The following is a 12,517-nucleotide window of genomic DNA, read 5'->3' as shown; positions in this document are numbered from 1 at the left end:
CCGCTTGGGCTGATTATCTGGTTGGGTTTTTTCCGAGGTTTTCCCAACCTAAAATAAATGCCAGGTAATCTATGGCGAATCCTCGGCCTCATCTCGCTATCACCAATCTCATCGACGCTAAGTAATCTCGTAGTTGATACAGAATCGTTAAATAATAAGCAATTAAAAAAAATAGGCTCGGGGGGGGGGGGGACGAGGAAATAACAGAATAAACTGAAATATACTGAAAGAGCAAAATAGTGAAGAGTTAGTAATTGTAAAATGATAGGAATAGAATAGAAAAGGGAGAAAGAATTAAATGGAGAATGAAAGAGATAGGAGATAAAATCGTTGAGAAGTAGAAAATAAAAGGGAGTAGAATGATAGTATAGAGGTAGAAAAAATTTAAATTATGGTTTATTTAACGACGCTCGCAACTGCAGAGGTTATATCAGCGTCGACGGTGTGCCGGAATTTTGTCCCACAGGAGTTCTTTTACATGCCAGTAAATCTACTGACATGAGCCTGTCGCATTTAAACACACTTAAATACCATCGACCTGGGCCAGGATCGAACCCGCAACTTCGAGCATAGAAGGCCAGCGCTATACCAACTACTCTACTGAGACCGACTTACAGGTGGATGATAGGTACATAGGAAATATAGAAAGTGATGAGTAGAAGAAATGAATGGAAATGAGAGGATACAGATTATGAATAAGAGAAGAAAGGAGCAGTTTTTGGTCACGTAACGTGTGAATAGTATCATATCATAGTATAAGTATTTTGAAAACTATTAACTTTACATATAGTAATACAACTTACAACTGTCCATCTGAACCGTGGAAAACAAGCTTCTTGGGTTTTGTCTTGGTTGGCAGTATAGCAATGTTGTTGTCCACAGCAGATACTGTGATTATGGTTCCAGAACTTGAAGCCACTCCAGGCATGGCAATCAGTGAATTCTTTAGACCGGCCAAAGCAGGGCTTACATCTGACATGTGAATTGTATATGCTGCACGCTTTTGTGCTCTCTGTTGCAGACGTGACTGCAACTGTTTCAGTGGCTGCCATGATTCCTGCGGTCGGCGGGGATTCCATGAAGTTTTCAGTTTCTGCAGTGCATCAGTGATGAAGTCTCCTACAAAAATATTAACATTTAAAACAAAGACGTAAATTCATTATACACTTCATATTATGTAAGAAATAAACTAAAACACGTCAGCAAAATTATTCGGGCAAATAGTAAAACAGTGAACGCTAAGCTCCACCCACAACCCCTTTCCACTTTTCCCCTACAAGCTCACCACACACTCTAGCGGGAAAGAGTGGAAATAGGGGTTTAGGGTGGGGTGACATCTAGTGGAGGAAAGTGGAACAAAAAGAGTGAATGCGGCATCTACGAAGCAAAAGAGGAACTTCGTCCTGTTTCCCTCTCCAGCCTCTCCTCTCTTCCTTGCTTCATGTCTCTCTCTCTTTTTTTTTTTCTTATAACTTTGCAGAGAGTAGTATTCGATCCGTTGATCTTCCTAACGAAACGCACAGACGCTTTAGACCTTTCGGCTACTGAGACGAGTTGGTGGTAGAAGGGAAAATGAATCTATTTATGTTCAAGGGAACTGCCATAACGTATTGCAGAAATGCAATGTGTGTCATTGGATATGTTTTAGTACGTATGTGGTTGTTGTCTAATGCACATTAATTTGGTTGTATTGTGTTGTGTTGTAAAATATGAAATACGTGTGAGGCGGTAAGCAGTGATCCACTGAAGCGAGGCAGATAGTAGAGAGATACAGTAAAGAGAGAGAGAGAGAGAGGGGGGGAGAGGGGGGAGAGAGAGAGAGAGAGAGCAGGTGAGCGAGGTGCTGAGCGGCGAGGGTGAGGATAACTTCCCCTACTTGGCGTTCGCTGTTTTACGATTTATCCAATTATTCCTTATTCCTTTAACAACAAATATTGCATCCTGTATTATCTGTGATGTCTCAGAAAAAGATGATACTTCATCAACTTCAGAGCCCTAGTTATCACTAATGAAGTAAGTGATGTTATGACTGTCTAAATTTCTAATGTTTTAAAAACTTTAACTGGAACTGCAAGTCTTTCCATAAGCAGAAACACATATCTCCCGTTTTTCTCCCTTATATCTGCATTTATCACTTGCTACAAATATTCTCGTGAAGTAAATAAGGTCCCTAACAGTGTTAAACGATATTTCTGGTGATACATAATTCTATTCAAAGTAAGATGTTTATACATGGCTAAATTTTATTTTCAGAATGTACTGTAGCTATAACTTAAGCCTACATGATTTAATTATCATTGTTTTAATAAACAGTTTTGTTGACGTAATAATGATACGATTTAATTGACATTCCACTGTATTGCACTGACTATATGGTGTAGAGTAATTATATGAAAAGGCATAATTTTTTAATGAAAAATGTTTTCGGTATTCCTAATACAAAATGGGATTCCAGACGTCATCCACTACTAAAACTATCTACCTATCTTTCCTTCCACCCATACACACAGAGTCTTTACTACTAAGCTACGAGACAGAAGCTCAATTCCTGGACAGAAAGATGTATTATTACAGTAATATCTGTATTATCTCCTCCATTCTCACTCTTGTGATGACATAAGACTAATGCTTAACACAACACAAGTCAAGAGACACACAAAAGACTCAGTCACAAGTTGATAAATTTTCATCTCTCTGCAGGGAATAGAACCAAGATCTGCTAGATCTGTAACTCTAATGCTTGCACGAAAAACAACAGAGGATTTATTAATTTATTAATACTGTATTTATAGAAATCATTGATACTGCAATATATTTTATTAATTTATTAAAACCTAGATTTATAAAACATTATTATAGACCTTTAAATAAATAAATAAATAAATAGATAGATAGATAGATAGATAGATAGATAGATAGATAGACAGACAGATAGATAAGATAGAGAGAGATAGATAGATAGATAGACAGACAGAGATAAGTAAATAAGTAACTAAGCAAGTAAGTAACTAAGGAAATAAATAAATAAGTAAATAAGTAAATAAATAAATAAGTAGGTAAATAAGTAAATAAATAAATAAATAAATAGTACAATTTCATGATTATGTTCACTGATAAGATAGTTAATTTTACAATGACTTACCAAACTTTTCTTGGAACCATTTTTCATGAGGTGTTTCTGGAGTTACTGACGTTATAGCATGCAACTGCTCCAGAATAAAAACCAACTGAAAATGAAAAGTAATTGTTTAGAAAACACATGAAATACATAGTCCTGACATAAATAGCAATTAGAGTATGTTTATACTGTATTGACTAACAGCTTGAATTTAGAATGAGAACCCTTATTATGTTATTGCCAATGGTATAAAAATAACAGCTCTATTTCTTCTTGGCATAGGTCAGTGAATAAAGGGAGAATGAAGGAGAAGCAAGTACTGTAGTAAAAAATATTTTTCATATTTGTTTAGAATAATCTTAAGTCAAGGCTCAAACTGGGTGACGAGTTTCTCCTTATTTTATTATTTCATTTAACTGCCTTCAGAAACAAGTAATTCATTCATAACTAAGATATTACTGTCAAGCTGTCAGTCTCTTTCCCATGGTGCATAACTCATATACTATTAAGCAGATTTAAATTTATTCCAGCAGAACTGGAAAATTATATTAGACAAATAAGCATAACATAAACAATGAATAACTTACTGGTTTCAGTATAATGCGATGTTTCTCAGCAATTAACTTGTCTTTTTCTGTACTTGTAAGAGAAGTGTTATCTTCTACTCTCAAAACTTCAAGCTCCAATTGTTGCATACGTCTTGATATTTCTGCATGATGCTGTACCAGCGTTCCCAACCACAGTTCATCCCACAATAATGTAATCCTACGCAATTCTTGTACCAATAATTGCACTTGTGAGATGGCTTCTGGTGCCTATAAACAAAGAAGACACTCATAATGTATCGCATACAATCCTGTACATTCTTCTGGAATACCCAGCTCATGAACAGGAAAGAAAGCCATTAAGACGATGCACAGAGCAAATCAAGAAACATCCAACATGGAGACAATCCTTACACTCTTGACTCTTTGCATAAAAATTGTACTGTGGACACTTTCTATCATGCAAGTGAAATACGAATGGAGAATCAAGAATATATAGCTCGAACGGAACCTGGTGAAGCTTGACCTTGATGGCAAAACCAGTTCAATGGGCGGTTAGAAGTGGAGAGGGTAACGCTTGTTCAGTCTTGCTTGCATCTCGTCACTGTAACATTGGCCGGTATCCGGCGCCACACCACACTACTGCTCTCTCCCTCCAAGCTTCACCAGGTTCCGCACGAGCTATACACCACAATTTCTCATTGCACGATAAAATCATATAAAAATATAACAGTATAACTGTCAAAGTATATGATATAAAGGCATTAATGTCATACTACTGCTAGTACATTACACTTCAGGAGTATAATAATATTAAAACTGTGACAGCAATATTCTTGTCTTTAAAGGAAATATAACCCATAAATCATTTCTTAGTAATACTGGCAAACAAGTCCTCTATAAGGCTTTTTAATAAGCTTTCAGGTCCTTTCACCTTGTAGTATATTGCCTCTCCTACTTATTATTTTCAATGATGATTCTATACAACATATGTTCAGACTGTCTGTTATGTACTGAAGTTTTCAAGTCTTCTGTACAAGAAGAGATATTACATATTACTAGTGAGACCAGATGCCTATCGAAATATGGTCCAATGAGAATGGTATAAATTAAAATATAACAAATGTAACTTTCTTTAAGAAAACTACTTTTGTTAAATTCAACAATACGAGTATATTAAATCAAAATTAAATTAACAGAAGTGATTGTTTCAAATATAAAAAATCTTGGTGAAGTTTCGAATTAATTTCTACATGGGTCATTCAATAATTAGTGGGAACATTTGAATTAACAACAAAGAAAACATTTTTGGAACAGTCACATTGTTGCAGTGCTCAGAAGTAATCTCCTCCAACATGAAGAACCCGCCTCCACACCTCAGGGAGACAATGGATGCCATTCACAGCGTCTTGTTGTATTAATCTTTGAACAGACTGCTCTACTGCTGCTATAATTGCCTGTCTAGTTCTAAAACGAACTCCTCCAAGTGGTAATTCCATTTTCGGGAAAAGGTCAATATCACATGGACTCGTATCTGGTAAGTATGGAGGAAGCTCCAGAACTTCCTAATTCCATCTGCGAAGTAAATTAACAACAGGGGCTGCTATGTGAGAGTGAACACCATCATGTAGCACAATAGGATGAGAATTCAGGAGATTTGGATGTTTACAGCACACCGCTGGTTGTAAATGGTGTTTCAGAAAGGAACTGTACTATGCACCATTCACACGACTTCCAGCAGGAACTGAATGAGTGAGAAGGATTCCGTCAAAATCATAACCAACAACGGTGTTCTTCCAGCAGCACTCTTATAACATTCACTTGCTGCTTATGGTCTGCCAGCTCCATGCTTTTTATGAACATCTTCCCTTCTGCTGCAAAATGCATGCTCCCACCTAGCCACAGTACTATATGGTGAAATCTCTCTACCACAAGCTTCCAGTAATGCTGTATGGCATTGTCTAGCATTCTTGCCTCTTGCAATTTGAATTTCAATGAAGCATCTATGTTCGTTTATTTTATTTTTATTTTAGTAGGTTATTAAACAACACTTTATCAACAGCTTAGGTTATTTAGCGTGAATGAGATGAAGTTGATAATGCCGGTGAAATGAGTCTAGGGTCCAACACCGAAAGTTACCCAGCATTTGCTCATGTTGGGTTGAAGGAAAACCTTGGAAAAAACCTCAAGCAGGTAACTTGCCCCGAATGGGAATCAAACCCGGGCCACCTGGTTTCGCGGCTGGATGCGCTAACCGTTACTCCACAGGTGTGGACTCTATGTTCGTATTTGCTAAACATTTCAGAGCACTACAGATAACAGACTACAAATATCTTATGAGATTATTGCCTTCAAACTCACACATAACACACATCAGATGCTCTTCTTTCTCATTGTTATCAGCTTGCATCATTTACCACTGATAGCGCCACATACAAACATTGTTGCCACTAATTATTTTTAATGATCCAGGTATCTTCATAAATGTACTGGTTTCTCTTATAACCAAGCAAATGAAATGTTGGGTATATAGTAGTATGATTCATAATGTATTCTTTTACAACAAGTGGCTCACTTTTAATACTTCATTTGTAATAGAACTATGTCATACTTTGGAATTCCACCACAATGATGGACTGGCTCATAACATTATAAAGCAAACAATGCAAATTCACATACAGATTCCCGTACAATGACTCAATAATTATGAAAGGAATTTGTCATTTGTTAGGATCACGTTTTATATTACCAATAAAAGTATCTAGATATACTTTTTCTGTTCCGAAGTTTTTTTTTTAAATCCAGACGTTTGAGATGGACAAGGCATGTAGCACCTATGGGCGAATCCAGAAATGCATATAGAGTGTTAGTTGGGAGGCCGGAGGGAAAAAGATCTTTGGGGAGGCTGTGACGTAGATGGGAAGATAATATTAAAATGGATTTGAGGGAAGTGGGATATGATGATAGAGATTGGATTAATCTTGCACAGGATAGGGACCAATGGTGGGCTTATGTGAGGGCGGCAATGAACCTCTGGGTTCCTTAAAAGCCAGTAAGTAAGTAGTAAGTAAGTTTCGAAGTTTTTTTAAAGAAAATATAATCTGTAAGTAATTTTTAACAATACTGGCTAACATGTTCCCATAAAAGGTATGAAAAGTCACATCTACAACCAATTCCTCAATCTCTTCCCCTGGTGTCCAGATATAATAAAAATACAAACTTACATAGCAAAAATATGCTCCCTCTGTTTAGAATATATATACTAATACTTTAAATGTTTAGGCAATCAATGACATTTACAATCTGTATTTTTCTGTAATAGCATTGTATGGAATTAATTATAATTTTTAGTTTTGTTATAACATGTTACACATAAATTTCAATAAATTAATTAATATTATTACTCGTGTTTTAAGGAGGGAGGGGGAACTATTCAGGTATACAGAGTGTGACAAAAACACTGAAAGTCCGGTATTACTGGTATGCCTTTTAAAGAGAATAGAAGTTATATATTATACAGTGTGAACTGTAAGTAATGTTATTAATTTAAGGCGGTTATTCTTTCAGATATTTCAAACAAAAAAGTTTAATACAGTTTTGCTCGTTTTTGCTTCCTTTTCAAGTTTTATATGAAACATTTCATAACACGTTTTGGGAAAGCCAATGATGAATTCTCAATATTTTATTTTAATAGGTTATTTTACAATGCTTTATCAACATCTTAGGTTATTTAGCGTCTGAATGAGATGAAGGTGATAATGCCGGTGAAATGAGTCCGGGGTCCAACACCGAAAGTTACCCTGCATTTGTTCGTATTGGATTGAGGGGAAAACCCTGGAAAAAAACCTCAACCAGGTAACTTCCCCCAACCGGATATCGAACTTGGGCCACCTGATTTTGTGGCCAGACGCACTAACCATTACTCCACAGGTGTCAACTATTCCCAATATGCTCAGTCAATTTAAGACAGCAGTGTATTATGATAATAAATGACGGAGAGAATTTAGTTTTTTTACTTTAAATATGCAGAAATTTGATCTGAACAAAAGTAACTTTGAAAAATTCCTTTGCAGCAGGATTTTCCTTAAAAGCGGGAAATAATTATATTACTCTTGTGGTAATTTGGCTGGGATTTAACAGATTATTCCTTAAAAACAGGAACGTTAAAATGGAGTTTTACTATAATGCTTAAAATAATCAGAAACTGAATAATAAATGTCATCAGAAAAAAAAAAATTGAAAGGACTTACTTCAACTAAAAATTTGGAAGGAAACACACATTCAGTTCAATGCAAAATAAAAAATTGATGTCGCAGACGGGACATGAAAAATAGAAATTACTGAATACACATGAATATTCACCAACAACTGGATTTGAAGTGGCAGATATATTGTAAGTAAATTTTTGTGAGCATCTCTCAATACTTCCTCCATACTGACCATACTTCACGTTAGTTTCCATAAGAAAATATGATTAAACCTTTTACATGATTATTTAAATACTATGTTAGAATGATATTTAAAACATACCTGTTTTGATAAAGTATCGACCATAGCTAAGAAACAGTTCTTTAAAACAGACACTTGGTTTTCTTCCTCACTAGCACATTCTTCTTCATCCTCCTCTTCATCTTCTTCTTCTTCATCATCTCCATCCACCATATCCTCTTCTGCCGAAGGTTGGGACAGACATGTGCTGAATAGTCCTAGGGTACCAATTAATTATGAAATCAGTAATAAAAAGTGATTGGAGTATCATCAGCATCATTACAGAAGGAAATAAACAATTAAAATATGATAATGCAGCCCTAAAAATGCAAATGGCCGAAATTTTGATGAAAGGTAATAATTTTATTGTCTTTCAACAAAATTAACCTAAAGTAGGTCAACAGTGAAATATACTCAAGGAGAAGAAACAATACAGTCAGAAAATCGAATAATACTGACTAGTCAGCATCTGTTACGAATATTCCAGCAATGCATGACAAGGCAGATGAGGTCATAACTCCTTCAGAACACATCAATTATGAAGGATTTCAAATTGTTGCAAAGAAGTGAAAAAGGCAGTGTAAGTATCATATGGGAGTACTAAGTTCTCTTAACATGGTGGCAGAAAAATTGAAGAATGAATTCATTTGTTTCACAATTCAGTCCCAAAGAAAAGTTGATGGTAACACTACGAAGGAAATTTTTTTAACAAAATAACTTAATTCAAGGCCTTCTGTAATTATCAAATTAAAAATTAAATATCAGCCTTATTCTCCATTCCACATCTCAGCTGAGGAAAAAGATTTCCTAATAAATAATAATGGCGTTTGGTCAGTTGAATATCTCATTGCATCCTTTTATGGAAAACTAGAACTTGAGCAATATTTTGCTTCTACTTCAAGTGAACCAGGTGAAATGAACAAAGATGCCGTTTTATGTTACCACTAACCTTGACAGTGTTAAATCAAGCAATCACCCTAAAATTTATTGTCAAAACATTAGAGGTTCAAATGAAAAGAAGAGACGAATTTTTCGAAAAATGTTAATAATAATGATACTATTGTCTGCCTGTTCGAAATATGGCTATATGGGCCTGTTGAGAAAAATACTTTCTTTTCAAATTTATTTTGTATACTACATTTCGCAGTACAAAAAAAAAAAACCCGACTGTTGAAAAATTATACACTATCTGATGAAGCTTAACAAAATTCCAGTCTTTCAGTGGGTAATGGCACACTATGAATTATCTTGTAATGAAGCTGCTGACCATCTTGTTAAGAAGGGAAGTACATCTTACAAAACCCCATATCAGCTTTATCATTTTCAACAGTTAAAAGTTAATCAATTCAAAATATCAAGATATATCATCACACCATTTCCACGAAATTTCAAATAAAAGATGGGAGTGTGTCAATATGCAATAAATATAATTCCTGAGTATCTACCAGAAAGTGCAGTGGAATCCTTTCAATTACTCACAGGGTATGACTGTTTGTCAAAACACTTAAAACAAAAGTGGAATTATTTCTTCATCACTTGTCTATAGTGTACTGGGTGTTCATTTCAAAGTGTGTCATGACGTCACTGTTGATGAGTCAACGATTTGAAGCGAGTTTCAGCTTTTGTGTCAGAGAAGTTGCCTATTAATCAAGGCGTTCAATCTGAACTTGAGAACGTGTACGGTATAACTTGAACATTGTAGCAACAGATGACGGTCTGTACGGTCTGTGTGCTACCATAACCTCTTTCGAACTGTGTTTTGCGCAGGCAAGTCATACGCAGGGTATTTGTTATCATCGGTTGCGTACGGCAACATTCCACAATACAAATCAAATGCTCTGTGTCCATGTTGACCGTCGAAGTTAATGTCAACAAATACGTAAGTAATCGTCTTAAACCTCTCCCCATATCCCGACAGTAAGAAAAAACTCACCACAGTACATGTTTCGAAACAGTTCACATTCCTGCCACTACTGGTGTTACTGTACATATCGGTAAGTACTCTTCTGAATGAACGCCATACTTGCTAGGCAACTTCTCTGGCAGATAAGTAATACATCTCTGCGGAAGTGTAGGAAGATTGAATTCTCTAGGCTCATCGACTAGCCACATGACGGCAAACAGCGAGCCATGACACACTTTGAACTGAACACCCAGTAGTTTGCGTGTTCCTGCCCACCTGCCCGCGCTGGTTAAAGAAGTTATATGCATATATGTAAGGTGGTATTAAGAAGCAGAGGAATTTTCACACTGTTTCTACTTTTGTAACTAGAGGGCACTTTTGGGACACATCCTTTTTGAAAGAAGGAACTGGAAATGGACAATACAAAAGCTGTTAAGAATTTTGCTTAAGTAATTAATCAGTTGAATGTTGTAAGGATATTGTATACACTACAAGCTCAATGAAACATTCTTGGCGGGGTTTGAACCCATAACACAAATCCAGAGGTAAACATGGTAGCCACTATACCACCTAGCATAACTTAATAAGTCCTTACAGAAAAAGATACGAAGGTTGTTTTGTAAACACTTCTTATTGTTACTTAAGACTATGTCGTCTTAATGTAACTTACGTGATGTTGATGTTCCCATTGTCATATCCCGGAGTCTTGCTCCACCAGCAGCAGCTCCAACCACTGCAGGGAATGTAATAAGATGGGGTGCATCCTCAGCAACACGACACAGCAATTCTGATACACACCGTCTCACATACGGTTCTGGATGACTGAGCCGAGAAAACAGCTGTGGAATGATGCCTTTCCATGGTCGAGTAGGTGTGGCAGTAAGACCAGATTCCAACACTGACTGCAGCTCCAGTGCATGTTTAACTATCAGCCGAAGGACACGCAAGGTAGCTGTGATAGTTGTGCAACTATTCTCCACTCCACCACTTACACTCTAAAATCAATTCAAACAATATACATACCTAAGTATTTAATCTTGGAAATTAATGGATGCATTTAGGAGATATTAAGTTTTACATGTGACCATTTCGAGAACGTAGATTAGTTCAATTTTAATCAGATTATCATTAATTCATTATATAAAACAAGTACAACTTCTTCAAACGAACAAAAATATATTTTACTACTTTTATCAGCAAAAAATTAATTGCTTATATAGTACAAAATGGCAATGTATGTAAAGGATATTCAATTAGAAGACAGATTGATGTGACTGCAAAGAAGATAGTGAGAATATTTCTTATTATAGCTCAACAAACAATTCTTCCCATAATTTATCAATTTACCAGAAGCAAATATTTATAACTGCAATACAACCTTAAAACAAATTCGCCTAAAGAAGCAAACGTTTTAACAAAGCAATTACTTATTTTTAGATATTTAATAATTTTCTTCAAACACTAATTAGGTCAGTGGTCTCAAGGTTAAAACTGCACTGGGAAAAGCATCGTTAGTCATTGCGAACCGATGTAACCCGATTGTAGAATAATGTAATCTTGAGAGCGCTGATGTAACGCTTCTGTGATAAGACGTACACCCACATCACCTTTGATTCATAACATGTTATTAACGTATTATATCTCACGTTAGGCATGTACATAATCCGTAGCGTGTAACACTGTGAGTGGTCTCTGCGTAAGGAAAATGAAAGTAAGCTTTCTGAATGGATATGTTCCATATACTGTATGTGTATTCATTCATATTTGGGAATGATAAATAACTTACTTGTACATTGTAACATTCATGTTAAAGAGCCTCAAAATTAAAATTAAAAGTGCAAAATATTAAAAATGATGGAAGCTAATCAACTATACAAAATTGTATAAATGAACACAAATACATATACACTGTACATAACCTATACACATTATACATAACCGAAAATGGAGTTTTAAACAATTCAAAATCCTTTTTAGAAAGATGGAACTCCTTGAATCTATGCTCAAATGATATCCAAGATCTTTCAAAATTTCACTGTATCTAAGATGTTGCTGTTCTGTTAAATCAGATAACCCTTTAACGTTCCTGAGTTTCAGATGGGCTTCCAATAACATGAACCTCATGATAAAATATTTGATTTTATCATACATATCAGTTATTAAGCTATCTTTCCCTTGTAGGCTTTTGACTAAGATGTAGTGATATGACTAAGAAAGACTAAATCTTGTATTCATTCCTCATCAATAAGCTCTGGTACTGGGTGCTTAAAGACTGTCTAAAAATTCCTTTATCTCAACCTTATTAGTTCCACGCTCTGTAAACAAATAATCTTTTTCCAAACTTTCTAGTAACGCATAGTTTTCAGATTTCCTAGCCACTTTAGACAGAGCCATTTCTCTACAGACGCTAACGGAAAGCTATGTGTAATTGTAAGTGAACGAGTAGATCTGTTTATATTGCGC

The 12,517-nt window shown here is 35.5% G+C and overlaps 1 protein-coding gene across 1 annotated transcript in view; it reads right to left on the bottom strand.

Moving 5' to 3' along the window:
• The window catches only part of nonC (serine/threonine-protein kinase Smg1), a 235,970-nt gene that overhangs the window by 151,820 nt on the left and 71,633 nt on the right, over positions 1-12,517 (bottom strand). The window contains exons 28-32 of the mRNA XM_069846010.1: positions 10,725-11,049; positions 8,194-8,369; positions 3,706-3,933; positions 3,143-3,227; positions 804-1,119 (exon numbers count right to left, since the gene is read on the bottom strand). Of these exons, the coding sequence (XP_069702111.1) occupies positions 804-1,119; positions 3,143-3,227; positions 3,706-3,933; positions 8,194-8,369; positions 10,725-11,049 (1,130 nt within the window). The remainder of the gene's footprint in view (positions 1-803; positions 1,120-3,142; positions 3,228-3,705; positions 3,934-8,193; positions 8,370-10,724; positions 11,050-12,517) is intronic.

Source organism: Periplaneta americana, chromosome 14 (genome assembly GCF_040183065.1).
Source record: "Periplaneta americana isolate PAMFEO1 chromosome 14, P.americana_PAMFEO1_priV1, whole genome shotgun sequence".
Lineage (NCBI taxonomy): Eukaryota > Metazoa > Arthropoda > Insecta > Blattodea > Blattidae > Periplaneta > Periplaneta americana.
Note: the sequence above shows the minus strand (reverse complement) of the source record. Positions and strands in the feature narration are given on the sequence as shown.